This window comes from Oryza brachyantha, chromosome 8, assembly GCF_000231095.2.
Source record: "Oryza brachyantha chromosome 8, ObraRS2, whole genome shotgun sequence".
Taxonomy (NCBI): Eukaryota; Viridiplantae; Streptophyta; class Magnoliopsida; order Poales; family Poaceae; genus Oryza; species Oryza brachyantha.
Genome location: NC_023170.2, coordinates 9133778 through 9161570, shown reverse-complemented (window position 1 = coordinate 9161570; position 27793 = coordinate 9133778). Strand labels below are relative to the sequence as shown.

Below are 27793 nucleotides of genomic sequence, written 5' to 3'. Positions count from 1 at the left end.
GTGAACGACTATACTTTAACTATATCTTTGCAACTGTAGCTGCCGATAACAACATCAACATCAACACTCACAATGTACGGGAGCGGTAATGGTGGCTGTGGTAGCGGCTTTGGAAACAAGGACATCTAATATTGTCAAGCACATCTTGAAGCAGACTGATGAAGTGTAATGGCACCTATAGCTCAAAAAGCGCTTATGAAGTGCAATTCACGGGGTCATATAGTCCAACCTGTTTTGGCAAACTTTGGAAGGCAGATTGTAAACCAAAACAACGCCAGCTAGGTTGGCTAATTCTGCACCAAAAAACCCTGAAGGCAGAGAATCTTCTTCGAAGACACTGGCCATGCAATTGGATATGTAGTCTATGTGGCGAGGCGTTTGAGGATACCACCCATCTTTTCAAAGAATGTGCTTTCACAGGAGAGACCTGGAATCAACTATGCCTCTGGCGAAATCACAACACGATCATGCTGCCAAACAACAAGAACTCGAGGGATTGGTGGAATCACTGTGAGATATCAAGCCAAAATCACTGTAAAAGAACATAGCAGGAACTCTAATCTCAACTTGGTGGAATATCTGGTTAGAGAGAAATGACAGAGTATTCAATAGCTTTCAAAATACAGTCGTTCAAGTAGCTCATAAAATAAAAGTAGAAACAGATTTTAGATGTTTAGTTTTCCATCCGCCTTGATTGTGAGCTAACCCACCTAGCTGTTCTCCTTCCCTGTAATAGGCTCTCCTCTCTTTTTTTTTTAAACATCTTTTATTTCTTCTAATATATTTTGACAGATCTTCTACCGTCGTTGCATTAAAAAAAAAGAAACAAGGACATCAACGGCAACACGCTGGCGACAGATCTACTTGTGTTGCATGCAGTTGCACCATATGCTTTCTTTTCTTTCTCAATTAAAGTTTTGATTACTTTGCTTCTATACACAACACAATATAGATATACATGTATGTTCTATTTTCATATGGTGCTTGTCTATGTAGTTTATCTCTAGTGCTGAGAGCAATCTATTTTCTATGGTCTATATCATCTTCATGATTTAAGTTATTAACTTTTGGATTAAATCTTATGGAAAATTACTAATATTTCCAACGTATATAGTCTGTGTCTTGAGGAGATTCTTGGATTAAATTCATCTGGAGCTTATCACCATTCGCGCGATTGTAGACCGTTACTATTACCTCTGATCGGTAATACTTAATTAACATATGTAGTGTCTGATTAGCAAGGCTTCAGCTTCTAGATTTACCATTTCTAAAACTGGAACCGAATCAAATGGTTCAACTCCCAAAAAAAGAAAAAACAAAGAGAGAGTTAAGTGGGTCGAAGCAATCTGAAATAAACTAATGGGGTAGAGCAAGGCCCCATTCTACAGTTCCACTGCACTATTAGAGCCAGTGTACTATTAGAGCCAGTACAATGGTTAAATGGTTCTAAAATTAACACATCATATTTATACTTACGCGGAGAAGAGATAAAAGAAGAGAAAAAAAACGGGCTACATATTTATAACCAGCTATAACACAAGCTCCAAAACACTGTATGTGTATAAAGGGTAGACCATGCATTGATTATGTAGCTTATATTTATATGTAACTATTATACAAGTTAGCTATATGTTAATTCTTAGTGACATGAAAATATTTTTAAGCTAGCCGTTACCTCTTCTGCTGACCTTCTTGGAAACGTGCAGCCGTCGATGTCACTTGTCAAATATCACTGACAGGATGGAGTAGCAGACGTGGCAAGTGCCATGTAAGCTCTTACATTAGTTTTTTTCTTTTTTGTCCTTTCGCAATCACAAATTTTCTCTAATAGATATGTCTAAAGATGGCAGCCCTGATGTCTAATGAAATGTATATATTTTTGCCAAGTAGCCAACTATATACTCAACTGCTCCAGAAATGCAAATGTTCATCAGTACATGTATTGCAAGGCGTAGACTACGTAGTCCATCACGCAACCGCGTATTAGCTTCTTCGTATGCTTTCGGGTGTGCCGTAAGGTTAGTTTCAATACATATTATATTTTTATAACATAGTTAACAAGACTGTAAACTAGATAACCGAGTTAACGAGTTAGATAAGTTTCATCAGGATAAAACTTCTCTCTCATCTCATAAAACTCACTCGTTTAATCTATAAACTAGATAACCGAGTCAGATAAGTTTCATCAGGATAAAACTTATCTCTCATCTCATAAAACTCACTCGTTTAATAATCTTGTCAAGTTAGCAATTTTACAATGTGACATCCTATTTAATGTACATGACACCCTATAAAATATGCATTGAGACTAGTCTAAACTGCACTTAAGCACAAAGAAATTAACAAGACCTACGTAGGCAGCGTTCTTTGGATAGGCTTAGGCTTAGCACATGTTTTCTCGTTTTTATGCGCGCACGTTTTTCGAACAGTTAAATAATGTATTTTTAAGTAAAATTTATAGCAAAGTTTTTGAAAAATCATATCAATCCATTTTAAGTTTATTTATAACTAATAATTAATTAATTATATGTTAATCGGCTGCTATGTTTTTCACACCGGTTACTAATCCATCTAAACAACGCGTCCGTAGTTTAAATTTAAGCCAACGTGTTTCAAAACAGGGCCAGGTCAAAAATTAGTTTGCTGGCTTGCTGCCAAATCATTTCTTGAATCTTTTAATCACGCTGGTGAAGTACGAATGCTAGATCAGTAAGTTGATGACGTGGCGTGGGGCCCAAATTAATAGCGGCATTTTGAATTTCTTTTAGTTTTGAACTTGACCACAGTGGAGTCTTTGTAATTCATTAAGCAACACCGAAATTGCAGTGTGATTGCAGCTTTAGCACCATAAAATGGAGTTAATTAAGATCCCAAATTGGCACTAATCACCGAGATGAGCTGAGCTGAAATTAGCACTAATCACTGAGCTGAGCTGAGCTAAAATTAGCAGTAATCAGTAATCACTGAGCTGAGCTGAGCTGACCATTCCGATGGGGGAGGACAGGAAGGGGATGGTGGCGCCATGGGTGGCCGCCGTCGAGCGCCAGCTGAAGCAGGACGGTGTCGCTGATCCGGTGGCGGAGGCGGCGCGGTGGCGGAAGCACTCCGTGTACCGCGTGCCGGCGCACATCAAGAAGGACGGGAAGGGGAAGCAGCAGCAGGCGGCGGCGGCGGCGTCGCCGTACGAGCCGCAGCTGGTGTCGCTGGGGCCGTTCCACCACGGCCGCGCCGACCTGCTGCCGATGGAGGAGCACAAGCGGCGGGCGCTGCTGCACCTTCTCCGGCGGACGGGGAGGCGCGCCGGGGACCTCGTCTTGGCGGTGGAGGCCGTGGCGGAGACGCTGGGGGACGCGTACATGGACCTCGACGACGGCCGGTGGCGCGGCGACGGCGACGGCGGCGGCGGCAGGGACAGGTTCGTGGAGGTGATGGTGACGGACGGGTGCTTCCTGCTCGAGGTGATGCGCACGGCGGAGGTGGGCGGCGAGGTCGACGACTACGCGGCGAACGACCCCGTGTTCAGCCGCCACGGCGAGCTGTACGTGTTCCCGTACGTCCGCCGCGACATGCTCATGATGGAGAACCAGCTGCCGCTGCTCGTTCTCCAGCGCCTCGTCGGCGTCGTCTACGGCGCTCACAAATCGGTAGGTGCAACCAAGATAATCGAATCGATCAATCAAGAGCTCAAGAATCCAAGAACTCATTTGATTTGATTCGTGTCATGGACAGACGGACGACGCGATCAACGACATGGTGCTCCGATTCGTGTCGATGACGCCTGACCCGCCGCCGGTGAGCAGCGGCGCCCTGGCGCTGCACCCCATCGACGTCTGCCACCGTAGCCTCCTCCACGGCGCGCCGCCGCCGACGAGCAGCAGCAGCAAGGGGCAGCGGGAGGACGACTTCGTGCCGTCGGCGACGGAGCTGGAGCAGGCGGGCGTCCACTTCAGCCGGAGCGCGACGCGGAGCCTCCGCGACGTCAGCTTCCGCCGCGGCACGCTCTACATCCCGGAGCTCGCCGTGGACGACACGACGGAGCACAAGCTGTTCAGCCTGATGGCGTACGAGCGCCTCCACCCGGGCGCCGCCGCCAACGAGGTGACGGCGTACGTGTTCTTCATGGACAGCGTCATCAAGAGCTCCGACGACGCGCGGCGGCTGTCGGCGAGCGCCATCGTGGACAACGGGCTCGGCAGCGACAAGGCGGTGGCGGAGATGTTCAACCGGCTGGCGAAAGGGGCGGTGCTGGACCGCCGGAGCGCGCTGCACGACGTGCACCGGGAGGTGAACGCCTACCGGAGGAAGCGGCGGAACAAGTGGCGGGCCAGCCTCGTGCAGAACCACGCCGGCAACCCCTGGGCGATCGTCTCCCTCGTCGTCGCCTTCGTCCTCCTCGTCCTCACCGTCGTGCAGACCGTCTACACCGTGCTGCCTTACTACCAGCAGGAGCGGCCGCCGGCGAGCTGCTCCGGCAACTTACTCTAGCTTGCACTTAACGGGAGATCGACGAAAGTTAATTAGCCTTGGATACATTAGTAGTTGGATGATGTTCCTTTGATTTTATTTAATTGCTAAAATGAAATTGCCATATGACACTCCACAGAGAAATGAGGGATAAAATCATGTGAATTTCTGACTTATTAACTTTCATTCTCTAAATCAAAGGTCTTAGCTCTCGTCTTTCCGCTTCTACATGTGTTTCTAAGCCAAAATTTAAATTTACAAACTTAAACTTAAATCTAGAGTTGATTATGAGAGTTTTTTTATCCTAGTTTATTTTTTAGCCTTAACTTTTAGATCGCTAAAAACATGCATATAAAAATTTTATTTATAACTTATTTTGATTTGCAAATATATTGTTTGTGTTTTTTTAAGAGCCAAACAATCGCCCCGCTCAATTGAGATGATTATATGTTACGTCACTTACGACCACCCCTTAGCTTAGCCCATACGTCATCACTGGCTGTTGGCTGCAGCTCAGCGCTATAGATAGAGGGATGGATGGGACGAGATTAATCGGAGAACACCAAACTAGGAATATTCTGTCTCATAATAAGTTTATTTTTCGTTTTTTCGTGTTCAACGTTCAATCATTCGTCTTATTTAAAAAATTTATAAAAAACTTAAAAAAATTAGTCACGTATAAAATATTATTTATATTTTATTATCTAGTAGCAATAAAAATATTAATCACAAAAAATTTTCAAATAAGACGAATGATCAAATATTGGACATGGAAAAATAAAAAATAAAATTATTATAGGATGGAGGTAGTATCTATCTAGGGTTCTTTTTTGAACCGCTGGGCTAGGGCCCGAGGCTATTCACCCTATTGGACCAAATTTTGGTCAATTGGTAAACCAACTGCAATGACAAAATTGACCAAATTGAATCTAGTCATCTGTCAACTAAGATCGACTTGGTGACCGAAATTCTCAGTCTCAGTCTCTGCCTTGATCTCAGTTTTATTTATTTGTTATTCTTTTATTTTTATCAACCTACTCATGTTATATCACATTTGATTAAGTTGGCACAACACCAGCACTGCCTTCCTCTAGTGGGCGTCGGCTATGGTTACATCGAGTAGGGATGGCAATTGGACCCACGGGTTCAGGACCCCAACGGGTTTTGTACCCAATGGGTACGTGTATGGGTGAAAATTTATATCCATGGGTTTGTGGGATGGGTACCCGTGAAGCTATGGGTTAGGTACGGGGTTTTAGATTTAACCCGCAGGTGCCCATTGGAGCCCCAAAAATCTAGCGACACCTTGAAATATTCGACATGAAGCATGTTTATTGTTCAGTTTTATAAGCCAGGAGCATGAGAATATTGTTGATGCATGATTGGCCATTTGTGTCAATATGATTAGCTGACTGAACGTTAGAATTCATCGAGCTTAGTTTTACTGGCTTACTACTGTAGCTTTTTTATGTTCTTGTTGCTATATTAATCAATCGACTATGTTTATTTGTTTATTTCTTAATTTAAATATTGAAAGACCTTAATATACTCATGGAGATGTCTCGATTAAGATATTTTTTGTTTGATATGGTTTCACCCGTGGGTACCCATTGGGTTTCGAGTACCCAACAGATATGGGTACAAGTTTAGTTTTGCACCCATGAAGATTGATGGGTTTAAATTTACCTTACGGTCACGGGTTCTGTGTGACGGGTGGGTTTTTAAAAAACCCGCCCTTGCCATCCCTAACATCGAGTTGGCACCAATCTCTTCCTAAGTCGCATTTCCATCTCGCTCCAATCTACGATGTCAGTGGCTCCTCCCCCAAATTGATTGACATCGATGTTGTCCCCTTGTTAGAGTCGTTGGCCGTGGTGCCATGGTGATGGAAATACAACTACACCAAACATAATTTAGCGTCTTACATCAAAATCTAGGCATAGTACATCTAGATTAATATACATAAAAAAATTGGCCTAATTAAATAACATGATGAAATTACCTAGATTTAGAAAAGAAACTGGAGACAAATTAACCAATCTGGTCTAGCTCTATAATTATATATAACCAAACTGGGGACCAAATATAAGCTGATTCAAAGTATATAATTGTCACATAATGCATACATGGAGATTGAATCTCACAACTTTACGCAGCAAGATACGACAAGTCAAATACATCAATAAAGTTGCTATTATAATCTACACCAACATGTTGTATGTTTAAGTGCATTGACTAGTTAGACATAAGTTCGACTAATGGGGACATGGCAGGTTTGCCCTTTCCTTTCTCTGTCTAAATACTTGAACACATGTCAGATGGAACAGACATCTGTACAAGAGCTGTCCTTGGTTTGATTTGGTTGTGACTTCAGATTCTCCAGAGCGATGGACTACCTCCGTTCTAAAATATATGTATTTATATAGGTTTAGTCATTTCAATGGTCAATTTTTAATTTTTAAATGATTAGATTATGTTTCTAATCATCTGATTGGCTTTAGAATCATTAGAATGATTGAAATCATATAAATCAATAAAAAATGGTTATATTGAGATATAAAATTTAAATCCTAGAAATGGTTATATTTTAGAACGATGTACATAACAACATGGACAGATTTGAGAGATCGAAGTTGCCTTACATTCATTTCGCCTTCCTTGGCCTCCCAACAGGTCTCTTCACCGGAATATCCCCTAAATCTGGTGACTGTTCCATCAGTACAAATTTGCTTTGCTCTAGCAAGTCCATCTCTGATTTTATTGTGATATCATTGTTCTTGCGACGTGAACCCTTGGCAGGAGATGCCGGAGTAAGCTTCTGCGTATTGGGTGCCCTTCGTCTGCGATTCTTAGAATTATTTTCTAACGGAACGCCCACTGGCAAGCTGAAATATAAATTAATATTACTTCACTGACCTAAAATAAAAATAGTAATAGTTTGTGCTATGGTCATACATTATAACCTGTAGTTCACTTGTTCAAAGTTAAAGGAAAATTGATAGACATGCACAACAAAGGAGACAAGTGTGCTCCACAAACATAATCTTCTTCCATTCTTATTACAGTGGCAGCAATGATCATATATACCAAAGCAATTAAAGTACTGCGAGGTACCACATTTTCTAATGTAAAATTTGATTCCTTCAGTTATTTTATATCTCAAGTACCAAAATTTTAAATGTAAATTTTGATACTTATAAGTATTTTCTAAATGATGGTAAAATTGGACTATATACAAACATTGCAACAGTGATAATTTAGATAATGTGATATTTCAATCTTAAAAAGACAGATTTAGAGTCCAACATTTCGAGCTCCAACAGGAGTAATGGAATAGATGTCGCGGAGGTACCTGTGTGCATTCTCGATATCCTCCTTAAACATCAATTTTGAGACAGAAGAATCATCACATACAACATCTGGTCAAAAGTCAAAACAACCAAAAAAAACTCAGAAGATTTAAATTATCATTTCATGGATAATATGAGAAATGTAGCAAATCCAAAGATGACAACATACACTCATGCTTCTGTTGATAGGGATCCATCATCTGCTGCTCAAAAGGAATACAAACATTCAAAGGTTCCACCTTCAACGGAAAGCTATTCTTCAGGTCCTATGGTAGAGATTAGCATTAACTTCACAGGTCAGGGCACATTACCACGTTTGTGAAACGACTGATGAAACAAGTTACAGCGAACAAATATATCATGTTGAGATGTGACTGAACACTTTACCTTATTGTTACATGTATTTAAAAATGTAGAATCACCAGCTGAAGGTTTGTTTGGTATGCCTATGTTTTCTTCGGCACTCCCAACTTTTGAAATAAAATTAGAATATGTTAAATTGTTGGTTCCAAAAAGGGGGACCTCTGATAATTTCTTGTCATCTCCTGAAAAACAGCCAAATGAATTATGATTCTTGGTGGCAAAACTTTCACGTGAATTTGAATCTGGGTAAGCAAAAATACATAGGGGGTGATTGTTTGGAAAAAGCCAAGCACATATTTGCAAACGAAAGATAATTTATGAATAAAACTTTTATATATGTATTCTTAGCGACAAATAGCCAAGGCTGAAAAATAAACTATTATGAAAAACCCAAAATCGACTCCAAATTTAAGGTTGAAAATTTAAGTTTTGGCTTATATGCCAAAGTGAAAAGTTAAGGGTGATAAAAAATGTGAATGTTGGGTTAAACAAATTGTACAAAGGGAAGAAAATGTCCCCTCGCAAAGAAGCATTGAAGCAATTTTGTAATTCCTACCTAGGTGATTTTGGATGACATCAATTTGCTTAAATTTTGAAATGTCTAGGGGGTTTCCATTAGTTTTTGGCCTGACTCTTCGGGAGTCATCGGCAGTATTACTTGCAACAGAGTAGCTTCGTTTGAATACCTACAATGAAACGTACAAAGAGAAACTCTATCACTGAAGAATATAATACAAAGGAGAAACAAAGCAAATCAGAAAAAAGATGGCTGTCAAGATTCAAAGCAGACCTACCGACCTACACTTCTGTTCATATAATTACAGCAAAGATACCAGATTCAACCTACTCGTTAATTTATATTCCATACCATAGCAAATAGAACTTTCAGGTTTTACATTACAAACATTCAATTTGCATAGAGGGCTAGAGGTTCACAGCTATAGTGCTACGGCAGTCCAAAAGCACCCAAAGTACAAATAAATACATTTATTTCTACAAGCAAAATATTATAATATGTAATAGACAAAAATATTTTTTAATCAAATCTCAATATCACTAATTTGCTTATTTTAATACATTGTACTCCCTCCATCCTAAAATATAAGCATTTTTAGGATTCAAATTTTATACCACAATATAAACATTCATATATCATTCTAATGATTCTAGAGCAAATCAGATGCTTCAAAAAGAAATTCAAAATTCAAAAGCTGACCACTAAAGTGACTAAAAGATAATCTTTTGACATCTCCTTATTGTAATAACCTAGAAATGCTTATATTTTGTAAGGAGGTAGTACTTGTTTAAACCAAATATTGAACTATTCCATAATATTAGAAAATGTTAGGGATCAACTTATAAAAACTGCAAAATAAGTGATGGTTTAGCAGATTCACTGCTATCACTACTAGGTCTTTCCAAAGGAGTATAGATCAACTTATAAAAACTGCAAAATAAATGAAGAAGAACAAATAAGATTGTTGCTCATCATTCATTGTTCTGGCGACATAATTTTATATTTTGGATATTTTACGTCAAACCGATTATTTGTGTTTCCACTTTCCAGTTTCGTACTTTCACAAATATAGCTGTGTACTGTGGCTTGACTACTCGAGTTACCATATATCAGTACAATTACAACTACAAGGAAAAGCACTCACGGATTGAATCTTGTCAGTAGCGTGGGTGCAAGGACTCCCATCATCAGTTATTGTTGTATGTAGACCTCCAGCAGCACTACTATCGAAAACATGGTCCTGGACTGGAAGACTTGTAGTTGCAGGCAACAACCCTTTTGGACTCAATGAAGAATATCCAATATTTGCTTGTCTGCCGGTCTTCCAATTGATTGGAAGAACAAGCCCACCAGCATCAACTCCACCTGAATTTGAGTCCACAACCCGCTCTTGAATTATCTGTACTAGTGCACTGCACTCAGACCTAAGTGGAATAGTTGGATAAAATCAGAAGTAATCATGCAAGTTAAACGATACTTGTAGAACTAAAAGAGCATAATGGAAGGAAACAAGATTACAACATGAATACCTTGAATAGGTCTCCAGCTTAAGTAACTGCATTATGGCATGCTTCGGCTCAATCTCTGAGATAATTGCTAGAGATGCCTCAGCGTAGCCTTTCATAACTGCCTCATTTTCACTCTGATACCACATAAAGTAAAAAAAATATGGCTTTAGTCTTAAAAGTCCTCAATAGACACGACACTCTCCTAAGCCAGTGAGAAATGTCTGTTTACAAAGAGGGTATGCAATTTTTGAAATAACAAACAGGAAGCCAACAGGCAAGAATACCTGATTGAATAGAACTTTTGGGGGAAAGACTGGGGAATTACCATGATCTGTAACCGAAAAGAAAAGAATCAGGACAGGGGTACATACAGATAAATCAATTTTTAGTATGCAAGTATTTGTATAAAATGCAAAAAGATACAACCCTTTACAAGATAAAAGAAAAGAAAGAACTGGCATGAACAAATAAACATCACAGTCAAGACCTTGCCAAATTCTTATAATACGAAAAAAAGTTGTACATGAGAAAGATATTGAGTTCAAAGGGTTGTAAATAGTACAAATCAGATAGGGAAAGTGCACATTATATTAAAAAATCTAGCAAACAATAGTCATAAAAAACAAAACAACTTTTAACAATGATTTAGACAAATCTAAGATATTTCCATGGTTCTTGCATCATACTTTTGTTATTGGGTTGTTACAAAACCACATTTTTTGAACTAGAAAAAACAGATAATTATCATGCTACAGAATGAAAGACTGCTGACTATATGAGACAAAATAATAGACATGTTTTGCATTTTTTTTTTGTAAGGGAAGTATAAACAGTTCGTACATCTAGCATTAGAAGAAAGGAGGTGGCAATTGAACCCATAAACTTTAGATAGCTCCCAAGTTCAAACACAAACTTAATGACCAAACACCGAACTCACTGTGGTTCCAATCTGGCTGACTGTCCTGTTCGACAGGCTAATGCCCCTTAAATAAACTCAGTCTAGCATTTTTTTTAGTTTGAAAATTGAGTTTTATGTAGTCCATGCATGCCTTCATGATCTCCTCAATTATCAAATTTAGATTATAAAAAGAATGAGGGCACTAAAAAGCTTGAAGGGTATCGAATACTTTAAAGTATGACCTTTCAGGATCTATTTGTTGGTGAATAATGAAATGTCTCCACAAACCACATCAGTCAAATAAACGACTAATAGGTTCATTCCAGGAAATTATGTGAATAAAGAGGGGCTTTTAACTTTTTGCCACTATTATAGATTTTCATAATAGATTTGTCACTAGACCCACCTGTCATAGACTTATAAGGATCCACGTGTCATAGACATAGACAGCGAGGGGTAAATCTGTTTTAGTCGTTCGTAAGAGTGGTAAAAAGTTAAATTTCTCGAATAAAGAGGCACCAAATAGACAAGCCCGCAAACTAAGTCGCTGAGTGCCAATGCACTAAGTCCACGATCCGAAGGATTTCACTAGAACTGCTGCACTGAACCTGGGTTGACTTTTGTGCAGAACAACGACAGCGATATCGCCATTAACACGACTATGCACGATACATTAGCATGAGCTCAATGATCAAACAGAGAAAATAAGCAAATTTGTGTCTCCCAATGTGAAGTACGAAACGGCCAGGAATTCAAATTCCGATTCTATCGTGCACAGTTCGACACGCGCACACATCGTAATGGTCAATCCCCCTCGTAATTCGTAAACGCTCAAACTAGCAACCACGATTTAGCCCAAGCGCAGCGGAAGGGAAATCGCGGCGACGGTCACCTGCGCCGTAGCCGTAACCGTAACCGTCCCCGTACGGCGGGTGGGGACGCCTGGAGGAGGACGCGGACGGCGAGGCCCCGCCCGACGCGGCGGCCGAGGTCGTGGTGGTGGTGGAGGCGGTGGCGGACGGGGAGTCGGGCCCCAGCACGGAGGCGAGGATCCGGCCGGCTCCGGAGACGAGGCCGGAGATCCACCCCGCCGCCGTCGTCGCCGGCGGCGGCGGCGGCGGCGGAGGAGGAGAGTCGGCGCCGGAGAGCGGGTCGCCGCCCGCGGCGGGAGACTCCATGCTGCCGAGGGCGAGGTGGAGGGAGGGAGGGAGAAATCAAGTAAAAGCGGGACCAGAAATAAATGGATGAAATAAATGAATAAATAAATAAATAAATGGAGGCGGATTTGATTTGGGGGAGTTTGAAAAGGCTCCAAATTTGGGGTTCCTGCGCTGGCTGCTGCTCTGTTACCGCCCGCGGATGGCGCGCGGTTGCATTTGCATTGCATGGCTTGGTTTGCTCTGCTTCCATTCCACGTCTTTTTTGTCTTTTCTGAGGGAGGGCCCACATGGCAGTGTCTCGGTGGGCATTTTTTTTTGTGTGTCGATCGTGTGCTTTGTGAGAGACTGAGAGCCCGCATGGCAGTACTGTTTGTTTGGCAACTAAGGAAGGGGATTCGGAGTTTATAGTACGAGATTAGAGCATCTCCGAGGGGTTAATATGATCCAAAAATTAAGTATTGGCATTAAATGGAAAAAATACTTCAACAGCTCGTAAAAAAAAGTTCTAATCTTTTAGCATTCCAAGTAATGGTATTTTTTTATCCAAATTTTGGTCTCCTCCTGGCGTTCCCAATCATGTACGCGCTATTTTTTTCGCTCGTGCTTTTTCTCGTTCATGTTCGCGCTAGAAAGGCACAAACCCTCTCCTGAAAAATCCACTGCCGCCCCCTTCCCCTTTCACCCACCACCGAGCGTTGCGCCTCCCTTCCACCCGCCGTCCCACAGTGCCTCCACCTCCATCCGACGGCCGCCGCCGGACACCGCCCCTCCCCCTCCCCTTCCACCCACTGCTAGCCGCCGGCGCCAACCCCTACATCTGCCGGCCGCCGGCCCTCGCCCGGCTAGCTGCTAACCCCTCCTCCTCGGTTGCCGCCCCATCCCCCTCCCACCCGGCTGCTGCTCCAGCATCCCCCTCCCAGCCGAGTGCTGCTCCATGTCCTCCTCGCGACAGGTATGTCCAACAGCTACATCCCAAACCTCATGAGTTTGCTTGTTCACTGTGAACTATGTAACTGATCAACTGATAAACCAGGCTGCTTCAAAAAAATAATATCGCCATCATTGTCCATCTTGTAGTACAGGGTATTGTCACCTGTGATAATCTGTAAGATCCTAGTGACTCAGCATGCATGCCGATGCTAAGGTAGTTGAGATGGTCTTGCACATTGTTTCCACTCACTGACCTGGGTAAGCAATAAAACGTGCATCAAGGTCATAAGGAGTTTAAAGTTCAAACAAGATTTTATATGTGTGAGAGAGATGAACCTGCTGCAACTGGTCATACTAAAAAATGTATCACGGTGCATCAACACAAAGGTATGACCCACTTAATTGGTCATATAGGAAGCTTAGCACAAAATGATGATGTGAACAAAGTTTATTAGCCTCTATTGCTAGCGACAGCCCATAGGGATTTATTAGCCTCTACTGCTAGCGTAGCCCATAGGGATTATGAATGAAATATTCAAAATATTCAATTTGTAAATAAAGAGTTTATAATTGCTTTTATCAGAGAATAGTGAAATTAATTGTTTGTCATTGCTTTCAATGATGTTAGAAATCTGATGCCAAGCAAATCATAGGAGCTATTCATCGTACCAAATAAATATGTCTTAATCAGGCTCAACCTGCGCAAATTCTGTTATAGTTTGATTTTTTTTTTCAGATGATATGAACAATACTTGATTTTTTTTTGAGATGATAGGCCCAATATTTAGTTGCTTTCATTCACTTTTTAGAATTGCTATAAATGGAGGAAGAAGGATTCTACACTAATATGATGAATGAGGGCAACTACTCCATTGAAAGGGATGGTTTTAGTAGCCAGCCTGAGGAGCAGCATTCACCCGTTTGCCAAGCAAATCATAGAGGGCCGAAGGCAAAGCGGAGTCACTATACAGGATAAGGTAATTCAAAACCATTTAGGCCGCGTTCGTTGTTGGGTGTCGACGATTTGGATGTCGGCAATATATATGGGGTGGCTAGCAAGGCGTAAAGATCGATGGTTATGATGAAGACACAGGGTTACCCAGGTTCAAGCTCTCGACTAGCGAGATAATACCCTACTCCTACTTAGCGATTGTATTTGATTGTGGACAGATCAACTAGATAGCCGATCTAAATATGTCGTGTCTCTGACCATCCCATGAGGGGTGCCCCTGTTTCCCTTATATAGTGGAGGATGGAGCTTACATATAAAGTCCTAATCTGATGAGACTAAGATCTATCCTAATTCGGTTACAACTCGGATCCGGTACATGCGGCATGCGATCCTACAGTTACCAAACTCCAGTTGATACCATACAGATATAATTACGTTCGTATTCGGTAACCCCATACCATACATATATGTATAGTCTACGGATACCCCTAGTAGAGGTATTCCACAGTAGCCCCCGAAGTCGTACACAACCGCACAAATTATCCGTGTAGATTGTTGATCATCAGGCATATCTTCACATAGTATGCTTGACGTTATCCGAGTGCTTCCTGGGCACTCCCTGAGTGCTTCCCGAGTGATCCTGAGTACTCTATGATGATTGTAGAGGCTGTGGATGGCTCTAAACGGAAGAAAGGAATAGGTGTAGCCCCCGACTCTATGCTTAAATACGTAACAATTAAACATAGAGTCTTCTATGGACTGTTACCCAACAGATGTTTCTTGAAGTTCGAGTTTTCCGACTCGAGCAACACTGTTGTGAGTGCTTCCGTACTCGAGTGGTACCCAGCTCTGGTTGCTCTCTCCAAGCGATTTGAACCCAAGTGGTTTGGAGATGTTTTTTTGTACCGTGTCTCTCCAGACATGCAATTTATAATTACATTGTGCCTGTAGGGTAGGTTATGCAGTACTGCCTAACCGTTATAGCCAAGTAGTTAGTACCGAGTATATTCAGGTTTACTCAAAGTTTAGGCACAGGTTAAAAAGCGTAATTAAGTGCCATGGATGATATCAAATAGTGCCTGTGTAAAAACAGTTATAGCCCCATTATATGGGCGCACGGTTGATTCCCGGAATGTGAGAAATCATGAATCTTATGTCACCGTTTAGGCGAACCATAAACTCGCAACGTTCTCGTCAACATGGTATCAACTATGCCAGCACCGAGTTTTACGCATCGGTCCGCTAAGCCCACGGAGGGATATAGTAACACTTAGTTGATTTTGGAGATTTGGAGTAGTTGAACTGTTTTAGTTCGGCGATTTTAGAGATTTGGTGCGATAGAGCACTCCTGGAGTAGTAGCCGATATCGAGGCCTGACTTAAAGTAGTCGAGGCTACTCGTGACCGGTTTGCTTCTAGCAGCCTTGGCGATCTTCAGGTCGTTCGAGACTTATGGTGACCAGTTTCAGCTCCATGCCACCCAATAAAATCCTTGAGAGGCTTTAGAGAGGTACCCGGGCGCGTGGCCGGGGAGGTGAGGGACATGACAATGATTGCAACTCGTCAAGCCTTCGCCATAATGAAGTCCCTTTACCCCTGGGTAGTCTTTTTAGCCACCGTCGAAGATTTTATAGCCAATTGCGACTCGGAGAAGGTGTTGGTGCTAGTGGAGGAGGCTGAAGCCGGTGCCAACTCCATAGTTCTGACCTTTGACCTGCAAATAGGAAATATAGCCATTAGTAGTAACCTGTCTTTTGCAAGACATTTGTTTATTTGTAATGTAAATTGTTTTGCTATTGCTTTAAGTCTTTATTCTTATTTAGATCTTGCAATCTGAAACGAGCTGTGTAAACTTGTGCTATGTACCCATCCCGATAGCCCCCGAGTAGATTTAGCCAGCACAGAATGTACCGTATTACTCGGTTTGGTACGGTAAGTAGGGCATAGCCGCAAAGTTTGGTTAGCTTTATTCCGATATTGATCTCATGATCAAAAAAGAGCTTTTAAACAACAGACTTTCAAAAGAACCGTATGACATAATACAGTGTAGTCCCCCCGACTGGCTTGCTAAGGGTGAAAACCACTCGGCGCGGGCAGTCGAAGGATAGAGAAAGAGGAAACTTTTTTAGAAAATGTACTAAGTATGAAAGGGACTTAGTTGTTCGATATTCCACAAATTCTCTCGTTGATGGCGATGATGACGGTCAACATACGGATGCGATCACGATTTGGTGGTGACAATCCTGATGTCGAAGAGAGACGTGGCCGACATGGTAAATAGATTACCACTTAGCGGCGACGAAGTTGATGCATCCAACACGGTGGCGGTGCATGCATTCAGTGTAGTGATGGGATCACCACTCGGCGATGATGAAGTCGGGTGTGACCGACTTGGCAGAGAGATCTTCATTCGACCGCGATGATCTCGGCGGTGACGAAGTTGGTGAAGAACCTACGACCTTCTGTTGGAAACTAGGGTCATTGATGACCACTCGTTTCATCTTGACCACTCAGCGGACTTCAATCATGTTTGGTGTTAATCTGTTTGCTAGTAGTCTTTTACTGTTGTATGTTTCTTAGTCGTGAGATCAGTTGGCTTCGCAGAGTATGCCCATCCCGATAGCCCCCGGGCGGACTTAGCCAGCGCGGAGCGTAGCGTCGTTTACCCGGTTCGGTACAGTAAGTAGGGTGTAGCCATGAAGTCGTATAACCGCATCCAGACGTCGATTCAATAAATAGATGAAGAGCTAATGAGCATTATATTTAATTATCCTTGTTCATGTCGTCCGAGTCGTCGTGCCGATCGGGACGAGATGCATAAACTGCATCTGCTAATGCGGCATAGGAGTTAGCCATGTCAAAGAGATCCTTGACTATAGTTGGCTCTTTGCGAGTGAATTTCGTGATAAATGACTCATCTTTCACGCCTTTGTAAAAGGCGGTGATGACCATATCATCCTTGATGTCGGGGATGGAATTGCGAACCTCAGAGAACCGTTTGATGTAGGCCCGTAGAGATTCGTTCTTCTTCTGTTGGACCTGGTATACGTCGTATTTGGGTCGTGGCCTGTCGTAAGTACCCTGAAAGTTGGCTATGAACCGACTACGGAGTTCTGCCCAGGAGTCAATAGACTGTTTGAGGAGTCCCAACAACCAATGTCTAGCCGAATCATCTAGAGCGATTGGTAAATAGTTGCCCATTGCTTTAGTGTCACCGCCGGCTGCTCGGATAGCCATGGTGTACACCGTTAGCCAAGCCTTGGGGTCGGTGGAACCGTCATACTTCTTGATACCAATCGGCTTGAAACTAGTCAGCCAAGTAAGCTGGCTCATGTTTTTGGTGAAGGCCGCTACACCGTCGATCATGTCGGTGTCAGAGCTCTCGGGCTATGGCTCCGATGTTCACTGTCCCGACGACGACCTTCCTGGCGGGCTTGATGTTGGCGTTCGATCTTTCGGCAGAGGTTGAAGCTATCTTCCTGGTAGATATGCTTCTTCTTAGCCTCAAGGTCTTGGCGTCGTTTATCCAATCGGCGGATTTCGTCATTGAGGTCGTGTTGCTTACTGGCAGTGTCTTTCCTTTGGTCTGGGTCGGGAGATGTTCGACGTGATCTATTATCAGTCGGTGGCCGAGATCCGGATGGTCGTTTGGAAACGTTTGGTCTAGATCGGGGTGATCTAGATGACTGAGCCTCCGACCGTACCAGTGGTGTTCCCGAGTTGCATTGCAATGAGTGTTGGATCGTAGCTGTTGTCACCATTGCCTTGATCTTGTTGATGGTTTCAACTAGCGGTAGATCTTGTTGAGGTAGCTGTTGAACGACGTCGCCGAGTAGATCCACCGCCGCTTGAACGTTTTGTTGAGGGGTCTTAAAAACTGCATGCCCCTCAATCTGAGTGTGGAGTAGGTCGCGCTGCAATTTGCACGACTGGCTCCTTAGTTGTTCGCGAGATTGATTCTCCTGTTGGCGTCTTGTTTCATCTTCAAGTCGATGGCATTCGTCTTCCTGCCGCTGTTCTTCGGCCAGCTTGGCTGCTTGTTCCTCTTGGCGCTTCTTCTTAGCCTCGTTTGTTGTTGCCTGAGTTATAGTAAAGACCTCTCTAGGGGGAACGAAGCTTCCCAAGCTATTGTAGGTATCTGATGCGGTGACTAGAGCAATCGACTTTGCATTGACCTCGACCCCGAGCAGCGGAGGTGCCGACTCAGGAGACTACAGCTTGGTGTGGTGAGATCTAGATTGGATCTCATCTTGAAATAGTGCTAAGTTCTTTGATTCAAAGCAACACACCTCGTCCTCAGGCCCAGATGAATCTGAACACGTGTAGGAGAGCGCACCACCCTGACCGGCGAGGAATCTAATGCTGCCAAACTTGAAGGTTTGCCCAGGACAAACTTTGTCTTCATGATCTTCGACTTTGGGTCCATTGATCTCGTCGAGGACCTCGGAGTAGCTTCCCCTACCTGGCGCGCCAACTGTCGATGATTTGGATGTCGGCAATATATATGGGGTGGCTAGCGAGACGTAAATATCGATGGTTAGGATAAAGACACAGGGTTACATAGGTTTAGGAACTTGACTAGTGAGATAATACCCTACTCCTGCTTGGCGATTGTATTTTATTGTGGACAGATCAACTAGAAGATAGCCGATCTAAATGTGTTGTGTCTCTGGCTGTCCCCATGAGGGGTGCCCCTGTTCCCCTTATATAGTGGGGGATAGAGCTTACAGATATAGTCCTAATCTGTGAGACTAAGATCTATCCTAATTCGGTTACAACTCAGATCCGGTACATGCGGCATGAAATCCTACAGTTACAAAACTTCGGTTGATACCATACAGATATAATTTCCTTCCTATTCGGTAACCCCTACCATACGTATATGTATAGTCTACGGATATGATACCCCTAGTAGAGGTATTCCACATTGGGGTATAAGTTAACTTATGCCCTGGCATGGAAAACATAGTAATAGATTAGTACATGATTAATTAATTGTTAATTATTAAAAAATATAAAATAGATTAATATGATTTTTTAAAACAACTTTCCTATAGAAAATTTTTGCAAAAAATACACCGTTTAGCAGTTCGGGAAGCGTGCGCGTGGAAAACGAGGGAGATAAGTTAACTAATAGGGGGCTGCCGAACGCGGCCTTAGCATCTTTTACTTGTCTTCTACACGTTTGCTACTGTATTTATCTAACCACACTTCTGTAGCTCTCGCAGGCGATGGCTTTGTTTAAAAGCGAAGAGAAGAGGGCTTTCCAATTCATACATTGTTGGAGTCTATTGCGGACACAGCCCAAGTGGCATGATCAGCTAAAGAAAAAAAAACAGAAGGCATGTTCCAACAAAAGACAAAAAAACAAACACTCAGACAAGTCCATGTATTGGTACTCCTGGAAATGATGAAACTACAAATGTTGATGTCATAGATAGTGAAACCACTGCGAATGAAGTACCCAAAAGACTGATAGGCAAGAAAAAGGCAAAAGATCAAATGAAGCGTGGCAGAGGTGAAGCATGCACAGAGGTGACATAGATTTTGTGGGGACAGAAGGAGTCAGACATGGAAAAGGAGAAAAAGATAGAGGAGAGGTATAAGCAATCGTACGCATTAGATGCTGCGAGGTTTGAGTTAGAGGAAAAAAGGGTTGCAAGTGAACTTGTTAGGGCTCAAACTGAACAGGCAAGGGTTACAAAGGAGTTAGATGAGTTACAACTCAAGAAGATGTTAGAAGAAGAGAGAATTATGGCATTAAATATTGCTTCCATGCCTCTAATTCAGTAGCAGTACTACAAAAGTCTACAAAATGAGATCATCGCTCGTCGCGCGAACAATCTGGGTTGACATGTAAGTGTTCTTACTAGATGTGAATTCTATATTATACTATTTTGTTTAACTTTGAAATATATATGTATTCAGTTAGAACAGGAACTGGCAATTGGAAGCATTACTAGTGTTCAGGAAGTTAATTCTAATTGCTCATTTTTGTTAACATTACTGATGTTTGGAATGTCAATAAAAGCTGCATTGCTTATGCTTTCATGCCTCAACCAAAAGATGTATAGTATTGACAGTATATTCTAGAAGCTGGTTAGATTTACATAATGTGATTTCTTTATAACAAATGCTCCATGCCTTATAAAACTGTGAAAGTTTATAAATATAAATAGTGCTTGGTGATAAGTATTCAGAAATAGAGGGGGTACAAAAATGATAGCTTATGTTGTGATATGCTTGTGGGGTTGAGAATTTATCAATGAATAAGAAAGTGACTATGGAAGAAAATGCTCCACGAGTGATAACCACTTATGCTGAATATAAATTTGTAGCCTTTGGAATTCAGACTCACATGTGTTCTTTTACAATTTCGCTAATAAATGTGGAGTTTATTGGAAAGGACATGTGTATCGGAATGCTTCATAGTTTTTTTATTGCCAAAGGGAGAAGAATCCTGCTAAATTTTCATGTGGTCTATGCATGTTGTGCGAGGTATATTCTCAGGAGGTCTTTGGTACCAATGGATCAGCAAATTTTTTGAGGGTAGGAGATATTGCTTGCTTGAGGAGATATTTGCTCCTTATCTGAAATGTCCTTTTCTAAAAAGTCTGAAATGTCTTCTCAAATATATTGCATTCCTCAAACAAATTGTATTCTGCTAGGCCAGTGACGAATCTAGAATTTTACCTAAGGGTATGCCCATCTAAAATTGTCGTATTATAGCTGGGCTTTTGAAGTTCCCGGTGATCAAAACAGTGCTGCCATTTCTAACCAGCTGCTTTGATGCTATGGTGAGCAGCGGTTTGCATTAGCTTTAGAAGAGTAATAGTTTCTGAGATATGCTTTTTGTTCAGACTGATACAGAGAGCCGCCCACATGTGGTGGAATGTAGATGGCAAAAATCACCAATTTTAGCTAGAATTTGTCAAAATATCTCCAAACTACAACAAATCTATGACGGTGCCCCTACGAGATCGGCGTCCTGTCGTCTGCAACGATGGGGCCTGGGCGCACTGGACGCACGGACTGCCTTCCCTGCCCTTGAGAGTACGACTGCATGGGAGGGTGGCTGGTTGGGCCGCGTCCGCGTGGGCCTCTCTCGGCGCTCGGCTCTCGTCGCTGGAATCCAAGCAGGCACGCACGCACGCAAGCATTTTTTTTCTTTTTTTAAAAAATACGTATATATGGAGGTATACGGTATCAGATCTCATGGTATGCCGGTGCATAGCTGGCATACCCTGTAGATCCGCCCCTGTGCTAGGCCCGAGCTATTTACCATTGAACCATGTTTATTTCAGTATATGCTCAGCAAAACCTTAATGTATCTGCAGGTGAAGAAAAAGCTGGGATTGCAAGAGTCTGCAGTGTGGCTGGGCAGTTCTATTCTGCTGTTCTCAATGGATCTGCTTGCTTTTTCTTATCAATTCTAGAAGGCACTTTCTGCTATTGTTTGTATATAAGGCAGTTGAATTGTTCTAACAGAAAATGTCATTTCTCTTTGCACTGGGAATCTCATTTTACTACTCTATTTGTCATGAGATGCATTACTCAGAAATCAGAATAGTTTTCTTATACTGTGAGCTTTATTGTTGCTAGGATTTCTGTGGTCATCATTATCTCAGACAGTTGAGCTATGCTAAATTTTGTTTCAATGGTCCAGAATATAAGTGAATTCATCAATTAATTGATGATGAGGAAAATTTTAAAGTTTTTAGGACTTTTTTTAGTCAACTCTTGGAGAATTGGGTTGTTTTGATGCCCAATAATTTTTAGTGCGTTCCCAATCCATGATTTTTAGTAGCTAATTTTTAGCTACTGTTGGAGATGCTCTTAACAGCGAGATTATGAGGGACTTTTTATTTTTAATGTCATTCTCCTATTTGGTATAACTTGTAGTGTATTAGAAATTATCTTTGTCAATTATAATGTTTTTGAGATGTTAGACATTATCTTTCCAATTAAAAACAAGGTATATATATATATATATACATATAAAGATATAAACTTACAAATTGTAAAAGATTCTATAAATATCTACAATATACCTTTAGAATCAAAGTTTAACCATGATACAAGACTGGCACAATAGAACGCCAACAATGCCGCCAAACAATGAAGTTTGTGCTCATCGCCACGTCGTAGCTGCGCTCATGATCATATCGATCTTTGATCTACACCATTGTCACTAGATACACATATGGCCAAATCATTAACAATAACATCAAATAAATCTATGATAAATAGGAATGTGTATTTGGAGTTTTAGGAATATTGGCTTCCATCGTTTTGCTTTTTAGAAGAAAAAGCGGAAACGCGTTTTTGCAAACAAAAAATAATTTGTGGGTAAAACTTTTATATACATGTCCATAGCGACTCAAAAGCGAAAGACCACGATGAAAAAACCACAAATTCAAGCCTGAAATTAAGTTCAAACATTCAAATTTAGGCTTATAAGGAGTGGTAACTGCGAAATGATGGGATTATGTTCACACCATTTTTTAGGTGAAAGAAGTTAATTCCTTAGCATATCAAATCATGCATCACTCTGAGATATGTTTTCAATCATTGAACAAGAAAGATGCATATCTCTAGATAATAATGAAAAAAAACATAAACAGTGAAAATATCACATGTAATTTTGTTTTGTTAAAAACAATGTAGCATACTTTTTGAACTGAAAATAGCTGATGTGTTAACTTTTTTCCATGTATTGCATGGTCAACTAATATTTCATTTAAATTTCTTTTCTATATAATATAATAAGGATACACAATGATAGTTGTTTTTAAACACAAAAAAATTAGATGTTGAATTACATGTTATTTGAGAGTTACACAGTCGTTTTGCTCATTTGATATATACAAACATCAATATTTTGTATTTAATATTACGAGAAGTTATATGGGATGTAACACATGTTTGCACAAAGTAGCTTTTATTAAATTTAATTTTGTATAGTTTAAATTATGTGTTAATATAGATAATGTAAATAAATTATTTAATTAAAATTATTGTTGTAATATGTGAACTTGATTTTGTAGTGATTTAAAATTAGTGTATAAAATTGCTTTTGCAAGGTTTTCTAAAATGTATGTATGAAATTGGTATTGCTAAAATTACTGCCCAAACTTGAAATTTTGCACTAGCAATGTGTGTTAACTTATAATTAATTTTGCTAAGCTACGTTAGTCACTATTAACGGGTGGTTTGCTGCTATTTTGTCAGAGTTTGTTTAAATAATCAAAAAGTAACAAATAGTTGATTAGATAGACAGCTTGAGATATTTGGTTTATATGATTACAAGTGACGTGCCATTTTTTTTAACTCGCGGTTGGATACACTTATTGATGAACTTGCTCTAGTGTATATACAGGTTTATTTCTACTGAAAAAAAGACATATATGTGGGCCTGCGGGTATGGGTATAGTTCTATACTCACATTCTTTTTCACTTGTTTGAAATAGACCAGATTGTTTGATCATTGCCTTTTTTTTATAATCATATATATCTATAAAACTATTGATAATATAACCAAACAAAATATTTCCATGACAAAGCTACAAATTTAATTTATATATATATATATATCAAACATTACTTATTTTCCATACATCAGGAGTTTAAGGTTACAAGATTTGACTCTGAAGGGAAGGAGTACACGGTTGGCTAGATTATACGTGTTGGATAACACGAGGAAGAGAGATGTACTGTGTAAGGGCTATTTTATCATCCTTGAAAAGTACCTTAAGGTATCAAGAAATTTAGTATAAATTTTTGGTACCTCAAGGTACAATGTAGTATCTTAGGGTACCACACGTTTTACACTAAAAGTAGTACCTTGAGTTATTTTTTAACGATGATAAAAAAAACTCATTGTGTAACTGGATGAGTGTATTTGAACCCTAAGTGTTTGTATATATAAAAGTACATGGAGAAAATATATCTCTAACCAGGGTTCCACTTACCGTTTTTCATGCGAAAACCACGGTACCGCGCTCCCGCGAATCCCGCAAGGTAAGGTAACTGCAAAAACCGCAACAAATTTGAAAACAAAAATTTGAATTCAAAACCGCGCGTTAAACGCGGTTACCGCGCGGTTTTGCACGGTTACCGCACGGTTTCGTGCGGTAACCACGGTAATTACGAGTTGAAACGGCGCATGAGAACGGTGGAAACCGTGGTTTCCCGCGCGGTTTTTATAGCTGAAACCGCGGTTAGCACGAGTAAACCGCGGGTGTGATGTCAAATGCAAAAAAAATCTTAAAAAATCTTAAAAAATACATGAAAAATAGGAAAATATTTTGTGACTATATTTGGGAGTTGTGACATATGAAAAATAGGAAAATATAACATGTTTTAGGGAAAACAAGAAATTTTTCACATGAACTTTTCTAAATTCTTGATATTGCAACATACAAACATACACCGTCATATGACTCATATCACCCTTCACCAAATAATTCATACAAATAACAAGTAACAACTTCATTTTGATTGTTGCGTCGCAACTATACCTACTATCAATTATTACTAACGTGCACGTATAATTTTTCTCCATACATATTTTTCATATATCCATCGTTGTATATTTGTATTTCAACAATATGTACCCTACTGTCTAGTGTAAATTAATAATGACTTAACAACAAAATATTCTTAACCATCTTCCTATGAAATATTATTTGCAATAAGCTATTTTGTAATTTTTTCCCGAAATTCTCGTTTGTGATTTTTAATTACGCCGGAAATACATTTTTTTCATGAATTTCTTTGACAAAACTACACTATATATCAACATATACAACATATATTTTTTATTAAATTTTCTCAAATTTTTTAAATTCTCCTCAAATTTAAACTCGGTTACCGCGGCTTACCAAAGCCGTGCCTCCGCGGAGGGCGCGGTTACCGCGGTAATGCAAAACCTAACCGCGGTAATGCAAATCCTGTCTCTAACTACCATATATCTCTGATAATAGGGTGAGGGTTCAATCAGTGTTAATTAGAGTGTAGTAGTGCTTCTTTCATGAAATTTGTTTCAACCCCACAAATCTCCACCAACAAGCTAGTAGCACATCCTTTTCTTCGAGAAAATTGACATTGTGTCATTTTCAAGGTTGGGTTTCGCTCGAATGCCATTCCACAAATTACCTTCGCTATTATGCCATCGCGAACATACGCCAGACCACTGCTTTGCCATTTTTTTTATTTCCATCAGATTTAGCCACTTAAAATTGTTTTCTCAGACTATTTTGCCCCTGGCTCATCCATTAGGGTAGAGCAAGTAGAGGGAAAGGGGATGAACTCACTCTCCCTCTTCGTGCTCAACCTGGCGGCGGCGCCGCCGTAGATCGAACTTGTCGCCGACATTCCCCTGCTAGCGTTGCCATTTCCCCTCCTCCGCCGACCCATCCCCACCACCGCCACCACAGCAGAAGCCCCCTACATCATCGTCGCCTCGGCTCGAACTCGGGGCGGCACCATCGCCATCACCATTCCTTCCGCCACCGCCACCGCCACCGCCATCCCTCTCCTCGCCCTCATCCTCGTGAAGGCCGTTATCCCCGACATGAGCTAGGAACCCGGTGGAAGCGATGGAATGTATCTAGCATGAGCTAGTTGTGGGGTAAGAATGTGGTACTGTTGATTGTCTTCTAGCTTGTTGTGGCTATTTTTTTGGTATGTGAACTGCTGCGAATTGGTTAGAGTTTGCTCTAACATTCGTCCACATTTTTTTCTTCAGGCTCGAGGAGGAGCCCGTGCTTAGTTTAGCCGTGGTTGAACCTAAATCAGACCCTCCCTCTGATTCTATTTTTCATATTTCGCCCGATGGGGTAGTTGAACCAGTTCCAGGTGGTGGTTTTGCCCCAGCTAATTCTGATGTTGATTGGGATAGGCTACAAATTCTTGCTCGAAATGATGAAGGGAGGCTAGATATTAGTTGGGGATGACCAATTCTATGAGCTATTGGGTTTGAGGGCTGAAGATGAGGCTGAGTTCGCTAGGCAAGCTGATGCTCATGGTGTACGTCCTGATGTTGTTGGTGCTACAGCTGGCGAGGGTGCTGCTGGTGCTGATGGATGTGATGTTACTGGGGCAGCAATTTCAGTTCATGATGAAGTCCCAGGGGATAGGGTCATGGCATATGACCCTAATAATCGTTGCATGAAGGCTAGCACAGTGTACCCTAACATGAAGGAATTTAGATTTGCCATGAGACAGTTTGCTATAAATGCAGAGTTTGAGTTAAAGTTGGTGAAAACTGGCCCTGAGAGATACATTGCTGGTTGCAAAGTTGAAGGATGCCCTTGGCATATTGTTGGACATTAACCTACTGACAAAATATCTTCTCGCTGCTGACAAAATATCTTCAAGCTCCCGGCCTACTAGCAATGCAACACGTACTATCATTCCTGCCCAGAAGGTCTCCTAGAAAGAAGCTCACCCCAAAGAAGAAAACTAAAAACCTGAAGTTAAATTTAGTTTGGGCACTTATGCATCATCCTCTCATCTATGAGGAGTACAATGTAATATGTACTAATCAGACTTGCTATGTATGTCTGAACCTGTGTGCTATGTTTGAACCCAAGTGCTACCTTTGTTTGAACCCGATGTAATATGTTTGAACCTAAGTGTTATGTTTGAACCCAAGTGTTATGTTTAAATATAAATTGTGAGATGAACTTCAGTTGGTTGGTTTATGTTTGAGACTCCATGGTCTGGAGCATTGCCTTATTTCAAATGGACATATTGCATCTGAAAATTTTGTATTATGGATTGGAGCTCGTATTGCATCTGTCACCTGTACATAAAACATGACAAAATTTACTCATTCTGTCATGGAAGCTACAACTTGCCATTCGATGTAGTAAATGGATACGTTGCAATTAGATAATACCATTTAATATATTTCAAGTAGCAGAGAAGCTACAACTTGCCATTCATTACAGCAAATGGATACACTGCTATGGTTACATTCCTGCCTACTTCACTTCAAAATCATCACGAACACACCAATAAAACAAACTACTAGTAGGCAGATGTTGATCATCACAAGTACTTGGATCAAATTTATTAGCTTATCCATCTTGCCATCATCAACCCTCAGCTAGCTTGTTCTCTTTAGGACCAGCAACAAAATGCTCCAATGCAACATCACTGGAAGCTTCATCAATTGATTGTACAGTCATTCCTTCAACCATCTTCCTGTAGCTATCGACCCACTTGAAAAAATTGCAAGAATCAGGCACCTAAGTATGCATTCCGATCAAATTAGTACCAAATAGCACAATGACACCAAATGCAACAAATACAAATACTCACATCTTGATCATTTTCCACACATTTGAAGAAAAATTTTCCACCATGCTTAATCGACCTGGACTCTACTACGGCAGCACCACACCTAGGGCAACGAACGAGAGGGAGGCCGCTAAACCCTACAGGCAATCGAGCAAGATTCCAGCTACCTTGCGACATCCCAGCTCCTCGCTTCCGGCTGCGATTCTTCGCTGCAGAGCCCCCTTGGGTTAGTGTTACCTCTCTTCTGCTGGTGGATGTCGAAGGCTTTCGGAGGCGCGAGCAAGAGGGAGGCGAAGGGCAGGGATGCGATGCAGCGCACCGCCGGCGCCGGAGGAGAGCGGCAA

At 41.3% G+C, this 27793-nt stretch overlaps 1 protein-coding gene across 1 annotated transcript; it reads left to right on the top strand.

The window, feature by feature from the left end:
• Positions 1–2990: 2990 nt before the first annotated feature.
• Positions 2991–26477, top strand: LOC102712195 (UPF0481 protein At3g47200-like). The gene is made up of 4 exons (XM_040527147.1): positions 2991–3644; positions 3730–4450; positions 12212–12237; positions 26082–26477. The coding sequence occupies exons 1-4, from the start codon at positions 2991–2993 to the stop codon at positions 26475–26477; spliced, it is 1797 nt and encodes a 598-aa protein (XP_040383081.1).
• Positions 26478–27793: the final 1316 nt, after the last annotated feature.

What these genes read in the sequence shown, in the direction of transcription:
- LOC102712195 (XM_040527147.1), top strand. Translation starts at nt 2,991, where the DNA reads ATGGGGGAGGACAGGAAGGGGATGGTGGCGCCATGGGTGGCCGCCGTC. An exon ending in TCTACGGCGCTCACAAATCG is followed by an intron (nt 3,645 to 3,729) that starts GTAGGTGCAACC and finishes TGTCATGGACAG; the next exon opens with ACGGACGACGCGATCAACGA. An exon ending in GCCTTACTACCAGCAGGAGC is followed by an intron (nt 4,451 to 12,211) that starts GGCCGCCGGCGA and finishes TCGCCGGCGGCG; the next exon opens with GCGGCGGCGGCGGAGGAGGA.